We start from the raw sequence: 20,637 nt of genomic DNA, 5'->3' as shown, positions 1-20,637 counted from the left end.
AGCAGAGAATAAGTCCGAGCTGCTCCAAATGAGGCCCTGTTATGGGCTGAACTGGGTTCCTCTCCCAGATCCATATGTTGAAATTCACAGTTGAAATCCTAATCCTTGAGACCTCAGACTATAACTATATTTGGAGACAGGGTCTCTAAAGAGGTAATAAGTTAAAATGAAGTCATTAGGGTGGACCCTAATCCAATATGACTGGTGTCCTTATAAAAGGAGATTAGGACACAGACACACACTGAAGGACAATGACCATGTGAAGACACAAGGAGAAGACAGCTATCTGCAAGGCAAGGGGAGAAGCCTCAGAAGAAATCAACCCTACTGATGCCTTGATCTTGGAAGTCTAGCTTCTAGAATTGGGAGAAAATAAATTTCTGTCGTTTAAGCCACTCAGTCTGTGATACTTTGTCATGGCAGCCCTAGCAGACTAATACAGGGCCCAGCTCATGGCTGAGATTAACATTGCTTTTGGTGACATTTGCGCAGCACAGATAACACCTAAACCCAAAATAACAGAGATGTGGCTCACAGCGCTAGGCATAAAATAGATTTGGGAGAACTGGTAGCGAGTGTGACCAGTCTGAGTCCACAAGGTCAAATGCAACGTTAGGCATTTGAGGTGGGCAATAGATTACTCCACACTGCAGTGGTCAGAGCACTCTTAGGATACTGTAAACACATACAGACAAACTAGAACACGTTTGGAGGAGAATGGTCAGGGTGTGGAAGGAACCAGAAACCGTGCCATTTGCACAACTGTTGAAGGAAGTGCTGTTTCCTTGAGAAGCAAGGACTGGAGGCAGAAGCAGCATGAAAAGTGCTGACAAATACATGAAGATGTGTGGTGTGGAAAAGACCTGATCTGCGTGGTCATAGGGGTACAACAAGGACACGTGAGTAGGAGGTTAAAGGAAAGTGATGTGGGTTTAAATGGGCTAGGAACTTTCTGGTAACCAGAACAGCTCAAAGACAGAATGCACGGTTTAAGGGCTAGTGAACATCTCACAAGTTGAGGTATTGAAGCCGAGGCTGGAATGCCTGGAGATTCCAGCCGGTGGGTGGTCGGTCCGTTCCCCAGCGTTGCAGGATTCTAACAAGGGATGTAACTGTATTTCCTGCTTGGGGATCCAGAAGATACCTCAGGGCAGGCAATGGTATTAAATGCAGAACAGAGATAGCAGCTGAGAAGTACAAGCCATCAGGATCCCTGAGTGGTGATAGAACAGGCGGAAATGTAAAGAGTGTCCATCAATCTGACACAGCAGCTAATCATCTTCCCCCAGGGAACATCTTGTCCAGGGAATGCATGAGTGTGGTGGATTTCAGGAGTAGAAAGGGAACCTGCTAAATTGAAGAACCTTTATTTTACAGATTATAACCTCACCTCTGTATTTTTTAATTTTGCGCTCAATAAAAGTTCTTTACTCTTAAAAACACCTTCCTCCTTCCTAAGACTGGTTTCATGGGCAGGCAACTGTGCAGTCACACAGGGCCCTGTGCTCAGAAGGGCCCCACGGTTGGTTTAACATTCTGCTGTCGCCAACTTAATATTCTTAATTTTGAAACAAAGGGCCCCACTTTTGCATTTTGTATGGGGCCCGCAAAATTTGTACCTGTTCCTGCTCTCTCCCCATCTTCGAGTCATCCTCCCTGCATTCAGATGCCTTCAATTGCTCACACAAACCTAGGATGCACAGGGAATTATGGTGGTGGGTAAATGGATTTGGGAAGCAACTGGTTTTGCTGCCACTTAGGATTTTCCTACAGTCCCAACTTCATGTCACTTACTTGTCGTCAGATTTCGAAGAAGTTCCTCAGCTTCCATTTCCTGACTTATAAATGGGAATAATAATACTAAGGGCCGCACTGGCTTTTGTAGGAAGTAAATGACGGATAGCATGTACAGAAATACCGCATGAGAACAAATATTTGTTCTTATTTGTTGAGGACTTTCCAAGGACATTCAGAGGAAAAAGTAATCCAAGGACCAGGATTGGATGCCCAGAAGGGGAAAAGATAGAGGAGAACATTTAGGGGAGCTGGCAGATAAAGGCGGACTTCTCAGGAAGGTAGTGCACATCCCCCTGGCTGGGCCATGGTCCCACCACCAGAGTCCCTGGCTTCACTCCCTCCCACCAGCCCCACTGTCGACTGAGGCTCCGTGCCTGGTGCTCCTTCAGGTCAAGAGCAGAGGATACATCTGAGCGGCTCTAGACCGTTCTAGACTAAGTGGACACTACCTGGGCACTGGAGGATTTGTGTTTAATCTAGGAGAAGGTGGCTTCGCAGCAGGTTCATTTCTGTAATTTAGGACAGACACAACGAAGAACAAGGACAGAGTTTGAGGTCAGGAGTTCTTAGTTCTGGGGGCCAAATAAGAACCCTCTCTCCAGATCCTTTGCCTCTTAACTTTCACTTCGCCCTCAGCTCAGATGGATGTTACATCCCTGCCTGATAAAAACCCCATTGACTCCTTTCTTAAAAAAACCCCACCCCACAATAAATAAACAAAAAACAAAAAATCCTTCTTTCAAGGAGAAGTAAATGGGTCGCCAGCTTCTTCGCTAGGTCCAGTGCCTTTTTCCTTCGGTTCATTCTAAAGATAGAAATTGCTGGCTGCTCGTGGCTGCTTTTGACTGGAAAAAATGAGGCTTTTTCTCTCTCAACAAGCAAACAAATCCTATTTCCTTTAAGCTTGTCGTGTTCCCATTCTCTACCAGAAACGCCTCCCCCACCGCTCCAAACCCAGACAAAAAACGAAATGCGGATAAAAACGCATCCCAGCAGCAGCCTTTTATACGACATCCCTGAGAGGCCTGCGGGGTCGGATGAGTCAAGCTCACGGGAACGAGCGGAGAGCGCTCTCGACTTTTCTGGAGCCCGGACGTCCTACGACTCACCTTTCCCTGAGCCTGCACCGTCCCGCTCCTCGCCCCAGCCTCTCCCTCCTGCTGCTCGCGGAGCCCAGGTGGCCGGCGGCCGGGGTGGCTCGGGGGACTGCAGGAGCCGGGGGCGCTGCACCTGCGGGCACCGGGGCGCGGGCCCCTGCCGGGCCGAGCGCGCGCAGCTCCCCGGCGGCGCCGCTAGGGGTCTCTCTCGGGTGCCTAGCGGGGTGGGCCGGATCAGCTGACTGGTCGAGCTCCGAGCCCCGCCGCCGCGCTCCTGCTCCGTCAGTTTCCTCGGCAGCGGTGGCAGAGAGCACCCGGAGCAGCGCGAGCGTGGGGGCCACCAGAGGCGGCGGCGGCGACGGCGGTGGCGGCACGGACAGAGCAAGGGCGCGGTGGATCCCCCTCGCACAGCAGCACACTCGGCGCCCCGCGCAGGGTCGCGATGCTGCCCGGTTTGGCACTGGTCCTGCTGGCCGCCTGGACGGCTCGGGCGCTGGAGGTGGGTGCTGCGCCTCAGAATTGGGGACGGGGGGCACGCTGGGGACCCGTTCCTCCCAAGACTTTAATCCCGAGAAGCCGGGGGCAGTCAAGGCGACCCCTCTCCCCTCAGCGCCCTACGCCCCCGCTTGCAGGCGCCCTGCGCATCCCCGCCTCCGGCCCAGCCCTGCCCCGGAGACGCGCGCTCCGGCCCGCGGAGAGGCAGAGGGCGAGGCGTCCGGTTCCCTGGTCCGCGCCAGTCGGGGGCGAGAAGAGGAGGAGGCGATCCTGAGCTTAGACCCTGACTCAGTTCCTCCTGCGGGGGCCGGGGGCCGAGGGAGGCGAGAGACATCCAAATGGGGGGAAGGGGGAGGGAGCACGTGGGGAAAACTGAAAATGCAGCGTCCCTGGATCCTGTCCCCAGCTCTTAATCGCTGTCCTTCCCTTTCTCTCAGGCCCTGGGGAGAAGGAGTCGGGACAGTTCGGGAAGCTGGGCGTCCCCCCTCCCCCGCTTCCCTTTGCCTTTTCTGCCCCGTTTCACCTTCACTTCGCATTCCCAGCGCCCCTTCCCCGCCCGACCTCCTCCTCCTTTCTCTTGGCCGCTGCTCGCGGCGGCCTCCGGAGGGCGACCCCAAGCAGGGTCGCGCACTACCTTTCGCAGGCAAACTTTGTACATTTCTGCGTCTCCCTTTTGTGTAAGTTGCGAGAGATGGGAGGGGTTGGAGACCCGCAGCCACCGCGCTCCTTCCCCAAGCCTGGACGCCCCTGCCGTTCACTCGCACCTTTAGCTAATCCCGGGGAGGGAGAAGGTCCCCGGGAACAAAAGCCGCGACACCCCGCCCTCGCCAGCCCGGGGCGCGGTGGCTGAGCCGCGTTAGTCTGCGCCACCGAGGTTCCCGCCCGACTCCCTTCCCGGCGCTGCGCGTCTCTCCCGGAGGGGGCCAGAGCGGAGCCTCGGGGCCCCTCAGCGTCCCACCCCCATCACCTCCGAGGCTTGTTAATTCTATGCTGGGATGTAAAGTCCTTGGGGAGAAATACGCGAAGAGTAGGGCGTGCATTGGAAAGGGCAGTGGCGGGTGGTGGGGAGGCAAGAGCTCTCCCCTCCTGTGCATCAAAGGAGGTGTTTGTCTGATTAAGGCGCGGCCTCTTCCTGGCGGAGCTGGGCACTCTGGTTTAGCCCTCCCTGGGGGCGCGGGCTGCTGGGGAGGGTCTTCAGGGTTTTCTTTTTAGGGTGCAGATAAAAGGATTGAATTGAGTGAAGATTAAGACGGAGAAGATGGCGCCTCTGCAGTGCAGCAAAGAAAAGCTGTGTGGAGGCTGCAGCCTGGTGAAATCCACCCACCGCTAGGTGTATATAACAAGTCTTCCCCATTCATCCAACTCTCGAACATTCAGCCAACGCCTGTGCAAAATGACTATTTTTCTTTTTTATCTAAAGATGCTTAGAAGTTGTTTGCGTGACGGTTGGGCCAGAGGAGGTTGTATTTCGCATCTTTTGGGTTCCCATTCTGCATCTTACTATTTGCAACCTCCCCTTCCCTTTTTTTTCCCTCTCATTTTCCCCCTACCTCATGGTAATTTTCCAAAACGATTTCCGGACAACTGTTTTCCTGTAATTCCGCTGAGGTTATCACAACATTACAGTTTTTTAGTTCCTAATTTACAAGGTCATTGAACTTTTTTCCCTTGTGGTTTTTACCTACAAGTGTGGCTTAGGAATCACCTTAGGGCTAGTTAAAACAGATTGTTTTAAGAGTTAAAGAATTCAGTTTTCCATATTTTTAAAAAATGCATTTAATTAAGGGAACTCTAATTTTTCTGATGACTTACATTTACTCCCACCATTATTTCAGTTTTTCTGATTATCTTACCCCACATTGAAAAACACAAATTAAGTTATTAAAAGCAAATCATAACCTTTATTTGAAGTGTTCATCAAAACGTAAATATTTAACTTTTTTGAGCAATATTTTTTTCTGTATGAAAAGAGGCAGCATATAGGCAAATATGATTCAGATTTATTTTTTGGCCTGTTTGGTTGCATTTCTTTGCTCTATCTGTCATCCTTTTGGACATTTTCACTGGTTATTGGCACCTCCTTCAAAGGATGGAGGTGAGATTTGCATTGGTCCGTTTTGCAAGGTGTTGGTGGAAGGATAGGCAAATTCACTCTAATGAGGTTTGAGGGGGGTTTATCCAGCTCTATCTGTGTCCACTGAAAAGATGTAATTGTGAGTTGACTGCCTTTTGTAGGGCTTAGAAAATAGGTCTGCTGCAGGTGGCTCTCAAAAAGAAATGAATAAGGGCAGTGATGACGGGGCCTCGGCTTGGGGGAAGTGAGGTTACCTGAGTTGGTGATTTTGCCTGGTGTATTGATAGATTATGAGTTTAAAAGACCCTGACATTTATGTATTTAAACTCACTTCCTCTTAAGTTTTATTTTCCTCCATGGAGGAGGGCTTAACCTAATCACGATTATCTGCTTTGATGGTGGTGCTCATTCACAGATTATCTGTACCTACTTGTACTGACTAGTACTGCCCTAATGGTAGACACTGGCGCACAGAGTAGTGAAGCTCAGACTTGCTAGGGATCTGTAAGGACTCACTGTTTCTTGCTAATTAGTGGGAAGCCATGATAACTGGCAGGGCACAGAAGCTTCTGTCTTGTCACCCTAACCAGCAGAGGCGCCTGACGGCGTTGGGAGGCTGTTAGTACCGCAGGAAAGTACTCCAGATAGAATTAGGATCCCTGGTGCTGACTGGGGAAATGAAAGGAATGTGCAACTTAAATAGATGACAAGGTTAAATGCGGAATGACTGAAAAAAATGAAAAAGAAAGAATGTGGTCCATTGAACGTGGGTTTGAAGGAAAATGGGAAGGTTGTCTCTATGGATAAGGCTTTTCTCCATGCTGCTAGAGCATCCGTGTTTCACCGTTTATGGCATCCTCGTGACTTGTATACAGATATTTGTATGACGATGAAGGTTGTCAGGCATTCTAGAAATAAGCATAGCTATTATGTGCCTTTCACTGAAGAAGTGTAATAAAATTCAGTGGAAATGTACATTCTGTTTCTGCAAATTGGATCTAGGTAGGGACTTGTATTACCTTAAGAGACTTACAAGGCATCTATCATCAGTATATTTCTTCTTTAATCTCTGCCTCGTTATATCAGTTACAAATGCAAAGGTAAACCTTATAAATGTACTTTAAATGTAAAGCTCCAGCATGTAAGGTTTAGTTTGGCTGTATCCACCTCATTGCCTCCCACCCCTACTCCTCTGCTCCCAGGAAGTTTGCAGAGTAAATAAGACAGGCGCATGCTTTTGAAAGAAAATAGAAAGTGTTAAGTACCAAGAGGAAAGTACAGATTAACTGGTATAATGAATAAAAGCCTTACAGTGTAAACATCTATATTTAAAGAAGAAAGGAACAATGGGATGAGATACTGCTGGAGAACTTCCGGGGAGTTCGTTTCAGCCAGATTTGGATCCCAGGTCTGGGAAGGGGAGGTTAAGTCTTTGCATTTACAGTATTTGTTTGCATGCCTCTCCCCAGCTTTTCCCTTCGAGACAGACAGACACACGCACACCTGAGGGTGTGGGTGGTGCATTTGTGGCGTTTAATTTTCGTAATCTTTCCGTGTCTTCATTTGGGACACTTTTATTGATTCCCTTTTTGGGCCAACCTCTGTTCGCAGCTCTGAAGATATTGTGGTGAACAAAACAGTCTTTTCCTTCGTGAAGATTCCAGTCTAGTGAGGAAGGCAAATAATAAACAGATCATTAGGGGCTGGCCCGGTGGCGTACTGGTTAAGTTCACATGTTCTGCTTCTGTGGCCCCGGGTTTGCAGGTTCGGATCCTGGGTGCAGACCTATGCACCACTCCTCAAGCACTGCTGTGGCAGCATCCCACATACAAAATAGAGGAAGATGGGCACGGATGTTAGCTCAGGGCCAGTCTTCCTCAGCTAAAAGTGGAAGACTGGCAACAGATGTTGGTTCAGGGCCAGTCTTCCTCACCAAAAAAAAGTTCTAAAAAATAAAATAAACAAATCATTATAAATGCAAATTCATGAACTGTGACGGATGCGACGAAAAGGACAGGTGCAGGGTACACTCTGGAGAGGAGGAGGGAATTCGGAATAAGGAGTTGAGAGGCTGAAGGTAAGGGCCTGAAAGAAGGATCTGAGAGTTCTGATATGATTTCTTCAGTAGGACCTTGACTGAGGGAGTGAGTATGCGACAAAAAAATGTGATTCGCTGAGCTACAACGAGGAAGGTGGGGAAGATGTTTCCTTTGTGTTTTGGTTTTTTGCTGGTAGCTTTTTACCTCTCTGTATTCTACTTGACTGTGAGGTGGCATCCTTTCCTAGGGGGATCCCAGATACAGATGTACTGAGTGGGGATTGATGCTCAATACCATCTTCTTCAAGTCTTTGGAAACTCTGTCACCCTGTGTCACCCAGCCAATATACAGATACACCCTCATGAGGGGCTGGAGGAAGCTAAGGTGAAGGAATGAGGACACCCCTGGGAAGAAAAGAAAGTTTAAACAAGAAAATATCTTATTTCTTAATTTTTTTGTTGTGCATGAAAAGAAAAGCAAATAGTACCTGAACCCTCAAAGCTGAATTTGCAAATGAAAACCGTAGTGAAGGGGAGAATGTTATGTAACTGTTTGTTCAGTTTAATGTGGATAGCTTAAGAAATAGCCATTTCAGTCAAGCTGCTGGTGTTTTTCTTTGGAAAAAAAATCTGGTGAATTTTTCCCTGCAGATTAATCCTGATTAGTAGATATGCTTTACTGCTACCTTTGTCGAAGTGGAAATCCACCAAAAACTGGATGAGAAGGACTGCTTTAGGAATAAAGTAATTCATTAAAAAAAAAGTCTGGACATGTTCATCAGTTAATGTTTCTATGAAAAAGTGGTGCTTGATAAGTTAGTTAGCTGCCTGTTCAAAGTGGGATGGAGGGGCCGGCCCGGTGGTACAGCGGTTAAGTGCGCACGTTCTGCTTCAGTGGCCTGGGGTTCGCTGTTTCGGATCCCGGGTGTGGACATGGCACCGCTTGGCAAGCCATGCTGTGGCAGGCATCCCACATATAAAGTGGAGGAAGATGGGCACGAGTGTTAGCTCAGGGCCAGTCTTCCTCAGCAAAAGGAGGAGGATTGGCAGCAGATGTGAGCTCAGGGCTAATCTTCCTCAAAACCAAAACAAAAAAAAAACAAAGTGGGATGGATACAGACGACTCAGGATCACATGTGTGAAGTCTTAGCTACAATAGGGAACTCAGAGCCCATTTTATTTAGATTTAGTTTGTGTGGCTACATTTTGAAGAAACATGTAATACGGATTTAGCTTGAACTTTGCTAGGATTATAGTGTTTTGTGAAAGAAGGTAGTGATTGAAATGGGGAAGATGAGAGGTTTGTAAAAGCCCAGCTCTATTGGGGCTGGCCCCGTGGCCAAGTGGTTAAGTTCGCACACTCCGCTGCAGGCAGGCAGCCCGGTGTTTCATTGGTTCGAATCCTGGGCGTGGACATGGCGCTGCTCATCAAACCACGCTGAGGCAGTGTCCCACATGCCACAACTAGAAGGACCCACAACAAAGAATATACAACTATGTACCGGGGGGCTTTGGGAAGGAAAAAAATAAAATCTTTAACAACAACAACAACAAAAAACGCCCAGCTCTATGGAAAGTAGTGGAATTGTTCCTGTATTTATATTGTTGATTTCCACATCAGCGTGAGGTTAGGCCCGCAACACCCAGTCATTGAGTTTCTCACATGCTCAGGGAAGGCAGGACCATACTGATCAAGAGCCTGCATGGGGGCAAGATGGCCTGGCCTTAAATCCTGGCTCTGTCCGTTTTGAGCTGTTGACAGTGGCTAGCTCCACGCCTCAGTTTTTTCCTTTGTAAAATGGGGATAATAATGTTATGGTTGTTGAGGATCAAGTGAGTTAGTATATACGTAAAATGTTGGAAACACTATATGAATTAATATATATGTATATAACATAATGACATCTTATTAGCATTATGTGTTAATTTTGTTGTTGGTGCCGTCCAGTCAATTGCGACTCCTGGTGGTCCTGTGGACAGGAAAGCAGAACCCTGCTCAGTCTTTTTGTGCTATCCTCTCACCTTCCGGCGCTATATCAGATGATGCTCCATTGCTGTTCATAGGGTTTTCATGGCCTATTTTTTCGCAAGTGTGTGGCCAGGTCCTTCTTCCTAGTCTGTCTGAGTCTGGAAGCTCCACTGAAGCCTGTTCACCATGGGTGACCCTGCTAGTATTTGAAATGCCGGTGGCATAGCTTTCAGCATCACAGCGACACGCAACCACCACCGTGTGACAACTGACAGACAGACAGGTGGTGTGGTTCCGTGACCAGGAATGAACCTGGGTCTTGGCATTGAAAGCACCAAATCTTAACCGCTAGACCCCCATGTATTAGTGTTACTACTACTGTATATGAGGATGATAATGTAAAATGATACATTTAGGTCTCGCACATAGTTGAAAGTTAAAAAAAAAATCTCTATGATGTTTCATTTACTGACTAATGTGCTCACTGACCAGCTAAGACTATTGCAGGAAACAGGCAGTTTGTTCTCTATAAGAATGAATGAATTTGATCTAAATTAAAAAAGGACATTGCAGATAAAATTTTTAGAATAATACATTTCATTTATTAAATATTTAGATGTATTTTATATTTCAATTGGCTTTTGGGAAAACATTAAAATAATTCATGCTCATTGAAAAATTTAGACAGTATAGAAATGTGTAAAAAGTATAAGCAGTTTTTACATAAGTAGGAAAGACCTGTTTTAAATGTGTGCACACTGGCAGCTTGCCACACTTGTCTAATACTGTGCAAGTGTGTACGCTGGCTCGATTATTAACTTAGCTATTAGTTGACGATCAGCTATGTGTACGGAGCTGTGAACAAGCTTGGTTTAGTTTTCAGCAAAACCTTTTCTAGAAAATGAATAAGCAAGTTTTGCCAATCTAGACAGAAATGGAAGATTTCAAATTCCAGCAAAAGAATTTCGGTCCTGTGAAATTATGGTCCTAGGCAGAATGGAAACTTGAAATGATCTTCACCAGAGGAGGAAACCAAAAAGCAGACTACTTGAGAATGCAGCATTTCTGTAAGAAATCAATTTTCAAAATAAAATGAATTATATTACCAGCCAGAGTGTGGTAAACTTTATAGTGATCTACTGCTTAATTAAAAGCATACATTTTTTTAATCAGCATATTTTGCTCTTTACAAAATAAAATATTTTTGATCTCAATTTCAAAATTAGGCTTAGATTATTGGAGAGTATGTGAAATTAGTGATACTGTGGTTAAAGTGTGATTAACACATTGAAGAATCAATAGGCAAAGTCCCAAGAAATCTATGTGGATTTTTGTTACACCACTTCATGGATTGATCATTGTCTTACTCAATCAAAAAAAGTGGGTTCAAGAAGGAGGATGTGATTATTGTAGCCATGTTTGGAATAAACATTCTGCTCAGAGTAGATAACAGTGAGGAATGAATGAGATGGTACCACAACCACGTATGTAGGGTCAATGAGCAGTGACAAGGAATAAGCAAGATTAACCTTACAGACAGGGAAAAGAACAAGTCTGTTTTGTAGATGAGCAAATTCTAGAATTCTTAAGGTCTTCTTAGTGAGAGACCCCCAAGTAGTGTTTGTATTTCCTAATTTCCAGATGGTCTCTCAATTTTTCTTTTTCCCCCCAAGTTCAGATGACTTTTAGCTGAGAAATTTGATTGAGCAAGAAAAGTTACCCTTTTTTTGGTAACTTACTTTGTCGCTGTGAAATTGTTCTTTGCCTGATTCTTTCTTAGAGAATCTAATAATTTGTCTCATGCTCTCAATTCTCTTCCACAGAAACCCACATACTATCTTTAGTGAAGAATGACAGGCATCCCTGATGATAGAGACTGATAAATTACTTTTCAGCCTTAGATATTTATGAGAATAGAGATCTGCAGGATCAAGAAAATCATTTGTATTAAGTGAAGAAATGCATGATTACTCTTATTGCTTTGTGAAATTTCAGAGCTGTAATGACTGTAATATATTTTGACCCCACAGAGGCATTTTACAGGAAGAAAAACAAGAGGTTCAATCCCACCCTTGAGATACATTTGTGTACTTTAGACCTGACCCCTTATTCCCAGTTACCACAAACTCATTTGTTTAGTTTTTTTCCATGTCTGCACATGCTTGATTGCAATAAAAATAATAAGGCAACATAATTCTTATTTTGAATCAAAAACAAAGAAAATAGAATTGTCTATTAAGGCTTGGTTAGTCCAAAAAAGGATTTTTATATGTGCTCTTCCTATTGGATGAATTTTCAAAAGCATAATTACTGTTTTGTAAATAACGCTACTCAGTTATTTTGTAGTGGAATTAATAGGCATACATGATAAAGATAGATATCCACTATTTTTTAGCCTTATGTATTGACTTTTTTTATCTTTCAGAAAAAAAGAATTGTTATCTACTCTGAAGGTTGAGCCTTTAAAACTGAGGCAGTTTTTTTGAAATCTTAGCTTAACTCTTCAGAGACTAACATTAAAACCTGTCATATGAAAAGTAATAGTCAAGAACAAATATTCCTCATACTGATCCTCTTAATTGCTTATTATGGTTTTTTTTAAAACAAATATAAGAGGCTGGCCTGGTGGCGTAGTGGTTAAGTTTGCGAGCTCCACTTTGGCGGCTTGGGGTTAACAGGTTTGGATCCTGGGCACTGACCTAGCACCACTCATCAAGCCATGCTGTGGTGGCATCCCACATGAAATAGAGGAAGATTGGCACAGATGTTAGCTCAGCGACAATCTTCCTCAGGCAAAAAGAGGAAGACTGGCAACAGATGTTAACTCAGGGCCAATCTTCCTCTCACAGACACACACACGCACACCCAAGTTTTAGGGTGACTCAAAAATAAAACCCACCCATAAAAATTAAATAAATAAAACAAATATTTTTGTCATTGCTGTATGTTGCTTTGAAGATAGAACTGATGAGTTCTTAAACTCCCACAGAAACTAGCAAATATGCAGACTAATCATTCTAAGAATAATTTATCCGCAGATACTTACATATTAAATCAGTTAGCAATTTAAAATTAAAATAAAATTTCTATAGAAAAGTGGTTAGCTTATTTTCATACACAGAGAAACCTAGATTTTTATGGGCACACCCAGAAAGGGAAAATGCGCTCCTTCATTTAACAAATATTTCTGAGGTCCCTGCCCGCAAGAGGAGCTTACAGTATAGTGAGGGTAGACAGAAGAAACAGGAAGTAGTCAGGTACTTACAAAAAATTAAGTTGGGTAAAGGGGATAGGGGAATGCCATGTGGAGGTGTGTTGTGGGTGTGACACTTTATGTGTTATTATCAGGAAAGGTCTCTGATCTGGTCACTACCCAAAATGTAAACTTAGATATCTGGAGGAGGGAACTATATGTTCACTATGATGTAAAAGAACTGTGGCCAGGGGATCTGCTTAGAGCGGTTAAATATTAAAACCAAAAATGGTGGTGGAGAGAAGTTAATGTTGATTGTGATCACAAACTGTTTCTTGTAGTTTGTTCCATCGCTCACCAAAATGCCTTCCATCTGGTATTTACTAAATATTTGATAGATATTTTCAGTGAGTACTCTAGAAATTTTGTATTGTGGTGATAAAGAGTTATGTGTTTGATTCTTGACAGTTGAATTAACTTCTCTTAAGTTTAGAAAATTGTGAATGACACCTCACTCCAAGCGTTGAGAGCAAAATTAAAGCCTTTTAAATAAGATTTATTTTGCCCCCTCTTTTAGAACATTTTATTGTGAAAAGCTTTCATAAGTGCTGTCAATAACTTAAAAATGTTCAGTTATTTGCAACTCTTTATTTCAGAAATTCAGTTGGCCAGTAAAAATTACCTCATTCTTAAAATTTTTCATCAGTTGTCTAATTGAGACCCTTTCACTTGAGGGTGCCTAGAAATGATTTTGTTTAAATGAGATAGTGGAGCTTAGAAAGAAAATGTGTATTGGAATTAAATTGAGTGGCCATCCAAATGAACATTTCATCAGCATTGTCGTTTTTCAGTTTACTACTTTTTTTGCCATTTTACAGCTCATATTAACTTATTACCTTAGTGTGAACCAAAATCAAAATTGGCCTTTTAAGAAAAAAATTGAATTGTTATTTCTATTCTCTTAAAAAAAATTGTACTTTTCAAGTTCAAGGGCTTGAAGCCAATCCCACTTTATGCTATTAACTTGACAGGCATGGAAAATCTAATTGAGGTCATTATGATTAGCTTTGTATCTGGCTAGTGTTTTCTCAGGCTTGTTTTTAGTGCTTTGTGTCAAGTATTAAATCCTCTTACACCACAGACTCAAGAAAATGTAAGTCTAATAAAAGTAAACTGAATTTTAAAATCCTGTAGTTGTTTTGTGTGGGGGAGGTTCTTGGCTAGCTGAGAGGACGTTCAAACGTGAAAGCAACTTTCGCATTGCTGGTAGTTTGAGGATTTGTGAAGGGATCCACTTTCAAGAGGACATTTGTGACAAAATTGCAGTTTTTGGAATCGCTGCATACTTGTTCAGTGGGATATGAGAGGAGAGAGTCCTCTGAGGGAAGCCATGTGACCAGATGGCTGAAACTGTAGAAGCAAAGGCTGCTGGATAGAGATGTCATTCAGACAGTGCAAGTCCCGGGAACTGGGGGGTGAATAATTTATCAGCACGGCCTTTGGAGATACCCAAGACAAAGATAATGAACATTCCCAGGCAGGGAGGACATCCTTCAATAAACAAGATAGGAAGCCGACCCACCTTGTTTCCAGGCAATTCTTTTTCTTGTCTGTATTTGCCATGTGACTATTTCACTTTACTTTTGTGAGCTGGACTCAAAGGTTAAATGTGTATCATTGTCAATTTTCTGGGTCGTGTTGAAAGGACACAGATGGGAATTATTCAGTTCATTGCAGTATATCTTGTTAGTTGTATTTATTGATTTCATAAATAGCCAATAAAGAGATAAGAAAAAAATTTCAGTGTAAGTTTTTTTTCCTGGAGGAAAAAAAGACTTCGGTTAAGACATCATTCTAAAGGTTTATTACTGTTGTTAAATTATTTATGCTTTAAAAAATTTGGACATGTGATTTCATTGCTTGTTTGCTCATTCATCTCAGAATTGGAACACATGAAATGCTACCTGGGCCCATCGATCAATTCTTCTGTTAGCAGATGAGGGAAAGTTTTAATGCAGGATGTTTAATTGGATATTTGGATTATGTGCTCACCTGTTTGTCTCTATTCCAAATTTTCTCAAGACTTGAGATTGACTTATGTGATATTGACACTGACCTGGAGTTACGTTTTTTATTATTACTTATTCATTATCTTACTGCATTGTTCTTCCCCTTACTTTGAATTTTTTTTCTCAAGGAAGATTGGCCCTGAGCTAATATCCGTGCCCATCTTCCTTTACTTTATGTGTGGGACACCTGCCACAGCCTGGCCTGATAAGGAGTGCATAGGTCTGTGCCTGGGATCTGAACCGGCAAACCCTGGGCCGCTGAAACAGAGTGTACAAACTTAACAGCTACACCACTGGGCCAGCCCCTGCTTACCTTGGATTTTTAAAAACATTCATTTTATGGGCATATACTGGATGTATTCTGTGTTTTGGTCATGACAGGAGCCCTAGTGTCTTTGTGGGGCTGTGCATAAACAGAGAAGTAACTCAGTTTGTGTCTTGAAGGGTTTTGCAGCCTGATGGGGAAAGAAAGAAATGCAGAAATAATTAGGCACGGTGTGCCAAAGGCTACAATGGAAGAACGAATAAAGTCTTCATAGAGAAGGCAGAATTTGAACTTGGTTTCAAGGGCAAGTGGAGGTTAACTGAGGCATGGTAGGGCTTTCCAGACAGAAAGAACAGCAAGGGTGTAGAGGTTCAAAAGAGGAAGGCATGGGAATGTGGGTAGGGGATTAAGAGCTTTGGATGCCTTGATGAGTTTGAACTTCTTCTCAGCAATGGGGTGCTCTTAGATGTTCCTAAAATGAGGGTGTCCATTGATACTGTGGTTCAGTTAGGTTTAGGAGCCTTTGCAGAAGTCCTTATCAATGTCTGCTTAATCTCGTTAGCCAGATGGTAGCACCTAGCTGCAAGGGAGGCTGGTACACATGATCCATTACCTGGGAGTATTCCCACCAGGAATACATTGCAGTTTCTCTTAAGGAGTAGGGAGAGGCAGGATACTGGGTGGCAACTGGCATTGTGGGATGCAGAGTAAATACAATACGAAGGAATGTAGAAGAAAATGGGTAGATTGATTAATAAATTAATAAAATTCTGATCCAAACCAAAGGAAAGATTCTCCATGAGCAGTTGGAGTAGGTTTTTGGGATTTGCCCACTTCTTATTTGCTCATTAACCACATAGGAAGCACATCTTTTGGGAGTGATGGAGGAGGTGATAGGGAATGCTTTTTTATTTTTATGGCAGGAACACCCAAGAGCTGAGCCTTCACTCTGGCTGATTGTACGTAAGATGATTTAGACTGTTGTTCCTGGAAAGTCCTTCCAATCAGAGTGATGGAAAAAGATATAGTTCTAGTGGCTCTGTGGATAATAATGGCAGTGTCAGTTCACTCTCCCTATTGGTAAACTAATGTTCATTTGATCTCGAGACTTCCCTAAAGCAATTTTATTGTACTTGTTCTTTGAAAGGAATAGCAGATAAAACAAGCTTGGAGGTTTTTAGAAAAGAGCATGATACTGAGAACCTCTTTTGCGCTACATTTGCCTACCATGTTCAGCTTCTTTTCCATTGCTACACAGCCATTCAGATCTGTTTATTGCACCTGTGTTATTAAAATAGAATGGAAGGGAGATGGCCCTGTGGCCCAGTGGTTAAGTTTGCACGCTCCCCTTTGGTGGCCGGGGTTTCGCCGGTTGGGATCCTGGGCGTGGACATGGCATTGCTCATCAGGCCATGCTGAGGCGGCATCCCACATGACACAGCCAGATGCACTCACAACTAGAATATACGACTATGTACTGCGGGGCTTTGGGGAGAAGGAAAAAAAATAGAATGGAAAGATCTATGGAAAAGAAGAAAACAAACCTTAATATATTTATATCCATAAAAATAGGGCTGCCATTTTAAAGTTCATCTTAGTTACTTATCTGTTTTCTTACTCATTTCAATTATTGTAGAAGTGGTCAAATGAAGATATTTACCAGAAAGTATGTGATGAAATAGAGATGTGGGAAAAACCTAGAGTCCTGAGCAGGCTTGATATAATCATCAACATTAGGAAGTGTTTGGGGTTTTACAGTAGGCATTTTATCAGCCCCTGAAGATTTATTTAGATATGTCCCAGTAGTTTGACGTATTATACATGGTTCTATCTTAAGGAAATGTCTAAAATATCAAGGTTCCTTGAAAACTACTCTTGGTTTTATTTTCTGCATTATTTCTTTTTGAACCCGTGGTTCTCTTTAAGAGTAATCAAAAGCGTAGTTCAAGTTTGATCATCTTAAATCTTGGCATTTCTTTTCTTTTTTTATTTTGAAGTATCTATCAAGGAAATGTGACTTCTAGATACTGCCTTCAGAAAAATAGATGACGATTTGTCTGTGTATGGAATAGTTGTTGATTGATAATGAGAATCAGAAAGAGTAGCCAACATGTGTCTGAATGTATATTTCTCTCATATTACCTTGACCCTATTTTGAAATTATACTTTTTTTCTCTACAAAAAGAGTAGGTGGTAATTTACATCATGTAAATTTGAAAATTTGTTTTACTTCTATTAGATAGAATTTGAAAATATAAAGAAAATCTTGTTCTTTAATTTCTGTGTAATTTTCTAATGGCCGTATAGTTTATATAATTTCAGAAACTTTATTATTGTTATTTTTTTTGGTGAGGAAGCTTGGCTCTGAGCTAACATCTGTTGCCACTCTTCCTCTTTTTGCTTGAGGAACATTGTCGCTGAGCTAACATCTGTGCCACTGTGCCTCTGTTTTATGTGGGATGCACCCACAGCATGGTCCGACAAGTGATGCTAGGTTCGTGCCTGGGATGTGAACCCATGAACCCTGGGTTGCAAACCCATGAACCCTGGGCCACCGAAGTGAAGTGTGCAAACCCAACCACTACACCACCAGCTGGTCCCCAAAACTTTATTTTTTTTAATTTCTCCAAAGAACTTATATTTTATTCTGAATTCTGTTGTGCTTTCATATATCTGAAAATATTTGACATAATTATTCCTCACAATTTAAGCGCCCCCTGAAATGGGTATGCCCTAGTTGGCCCTGGATTGCAGAGTTGGGGACATTGCTTGCTTTACTGACTTTAAATAATTGGTAGTTGATCTTGCAGGCAGTTAGATGTATGCCTTTGTTTAAGATCACCTAGTTGGAAAAGTTGGCAGTCCAAGAATGTGTTGAGAAGAATACTTGAGCATTCCTTCTCGGCTTACTTGAATCTTACAAGTATTTTGTTGGTTTTGTTCATAATCTGATGTATTTCTAAGTAAACAAACTCTCCAGAAACAATCTCTGCTTCTCTGATCGTTTAAAATACATTAAATAGATGCACACTGCAAAAATTAGTGGAAAAATTTCTAGTTAGACCTCAATGACATGTGGTCCATCCATGCAAGTTCATTTTAGTTCTTATTAAATTCAAACATGAATTTTTAAAAAAAGAAGATTGTGATCATCTTTATGAGGTAAACTAAATTATTACTTTAAATATATATTCACTTCAAAGGAAACTGAAAACAGGCTATAAGTGCCTGTGTAAAGATGCATCCATTTAGGATTATGCTTAAAGCCTACAGTTCATAAATACGATTTAGCCTTAGAGTAAAGGAAGTGATATTGATTATTTTTGGGTCCAGTGTTATTTGCTATTGATTCATTGTTGGTGAACAAAATAAGAGAACAAAAGCATGACTTTAAAACAGCCATTTATAAGTATTATATGTAAATTATAAGCTCCAAGTCCTAATGGTGAGGAGCTTGGGATTGGTAGCGTTCCTTTCAGATGCTCTCCTGGTGTCATTTCATCTCAGAATTCCTCTGGCCTTCACTTAATTCCCAGACCTAACTCTAACGCAGTGCTGTCCAGTAAGAGTATAATGAGTATAAAGTATTAAAAGTAATTTAAAATTTTCTGGTAGCCACATAAAAGGGTAAAAGAAAACGATGAAACAGACTTTAATGTGTTTTATTTCACCCAATAAATCCAAGTATTCAACATGTGGTCAGTATAAAAATTAATGAAATATATTACATTCTTTTTTTTCATTTTATGTCTTCAAAATTTTACTCATAGAGCATATTTTAATTCGGACCAGCCACCTTTCCAAGTACTCAATAGCCATGTGTGTCTAGTGGCTACCATATTAGATGCTGCAGCTGTCTAGGAAAAGAATCATCGGTTTTGGAACAGGTAGTAGCCATAAGACCTTTCTAAGCCCCCTCGTTTTACAAATAAAGAAACTAGGATCTGGAGACATTGAGCTGCCAGTATCACTCACGTATGAAGGGTCAAAGCCCAGTCCTGTCCTCTGAGTTCTAGTCTCTTTCTTCATCACCCTGGTTCTTCCTTTTTCTGTTGCATGTTGCTCTGTCCCCTTCAATATGTACTAATGGTAGGTGGTTGCTATCAGTGAAGTATGGAGCCAGGAACCTTAAGAAAATCTGGCCTTCTTGAGAAGGCCGGGCCTGATCTGGACAAAACTCTCCTTTGGGGCAGGGTAAATAAAATCACCGGGCATATCTAGAATCTTTCTGCAGGATGGTAATAGGAGATGGTCAGTTTGTCTTTTTTTGGCGTGGGCACTGTCGGAGTAGGAATTGAGGGGACTGTTAGGACCCAGGAGATGTGACTCTGAACACTGGTTGAGATGTCAACTGTGCAATGAAAGGAAAGATTGACAAGGCATTTCTATACACATTTTGTTGTGTGTATGGGGTCTGTTCCTGGAAACACTGATATTAAGCTTTTTTTTTCTTTCAGCTTTTGGAAGACTGCTTGTGTATGTCCATAGTTCTTACCCAATTAAACTTAAAGCATGATATTTTTTGATAACTTAAGCCCAGTGCAGTCCTGGCCTGTTACTTTCAAAATGTAAGCAAATGTGGAAAGCTGTCCACATGGCACGGTGGTTTGGTAAAGGCAGACGATTGGTATGCTCCTGGGATCATTGCTGTAAAGTATTTGTTTTACAGTGTGAAAATGCCTGATGGGTGAGCTTTCAGAGTTGGAAGTTGTTTTTCATTTCATTGCTAAAATATTTATCAGCCTGGGTGTTGTAGGTCATGTAAGAGTGCTTTGGAGAGAGTTTAAGTTTATTCATGTGACTTAGGTTTAGTGAGTTTAGATTTAGTGTTAAACGTAACCATTTTTCTATTTGAACCTTAGGACTTCTCATCTTTGGCTAGGCTTTAGCCACAACGACACTGTTGATCTTTAAGTTAAGGATGCGCTGTATTTTCTTCATATTGTATGATGAAAATCATTGTGTTTTGCAAATGCTGATGTGTAGGACAATACTTAGAGTATTCACAGCTTGCAGGAATGAATTAAAAGCCCAGGGACATCCATATTTCCTTTGGCAGTTGTCTATTAAACTTAAAAAAATTGTCTTTAAACTTAAAAAAGCCACCATATATCTTTAGCAGTTTTCCCTATATTTTTCATGGTAAATATAGCCAAGAGGAACAGAAGTTCAGAACTTTAAAATGTTCGGGGGAGTCATAGTTTTTTATTATGTTTAAGTAAGATTTTTTGAATTAGAAAAGTATTATAAGTACATTGTCGGTAACTTAGAGAAAATTTAAAAACATGCATAATCCTACCCCCCACCAATGTCTGTTTTACGTCAATTTTTAAAACATTTTTGAGATCATTTTATATCCTGCATTTTATTCCTTAACATTAAATCTCATGCCATTATTGGCTCTTTGTAAATATAATGTTGAATGGATGTCTGAATCTGTTTAGGGCGACAGGAGCTATAGAATTGTGGATGTGTGCTTTGTGATTTGGCATTTCCAACCCGAAGTTAGGCTGGAAGTAATGATGTAAGGAAGGATCATGTGCCAAATCCCTATGAATATTTTAAGTATTTATTGAGTGATCTACATTGCTGCTCTCAAGTAGCATTCAACATGGTGGTCCTTCAACTGTAATGTAGTAC

The 20,637-nt window shown here is 42.2% G+C and overlaps 1 protein-coding gene across 7 annotated transcripts in view; it reads left to right on the top strand.

The window, feature by feature from the left end:
- The first annotated feature begins 3,071 nt into the window (after window positions 1-3,071).
- APP (amyloid beta precursor protein) overlaps window positions 3,072-20,637 on the top strand; it is a 254,045-nt gene continuing 236,479 nt past the window's right edge. For 5 of the 7 annotated variants that reach the window (XM_008514150.2, XM_008514149.2, XM_008514148.2 and 2 more), the window contains exon 1: window positions 3,078-3,393. In XM_008514150.2, the coding sequence (XP_008512372.1) occupies window positions 3,337-3,393 (57 nt within the window). In that variant the 5' untranslated portion in view covers window positions 3,078-3,336. Of the gene's footprint in view, window positions 3,394-20,637 lie in introns of all 7 variants that reach the window. The other 2 variants (XM_008514152.2, XM_070597246.1) reach the window with 2 other exon arrangements.

Source organism: Equus przewalskii, chromosome 27 (genome assembly GCF_037783145.1).
Source record: "Equus przewalskii isolate Varuska chromosome 27, EquPr2, whole genome shotgun sequence".
Taxonomy (NCBI): Eukaryota; Metazoa; Chordata; class Mammalia; order Perissodactyla; family Equidae; genus Equus; species Equus przewalskii.
The sequence above is the reverse complement of the archived record's forward strand: the minus strand, read 5'-3'. Positions and strand labels throughout refer to the sequence as shown.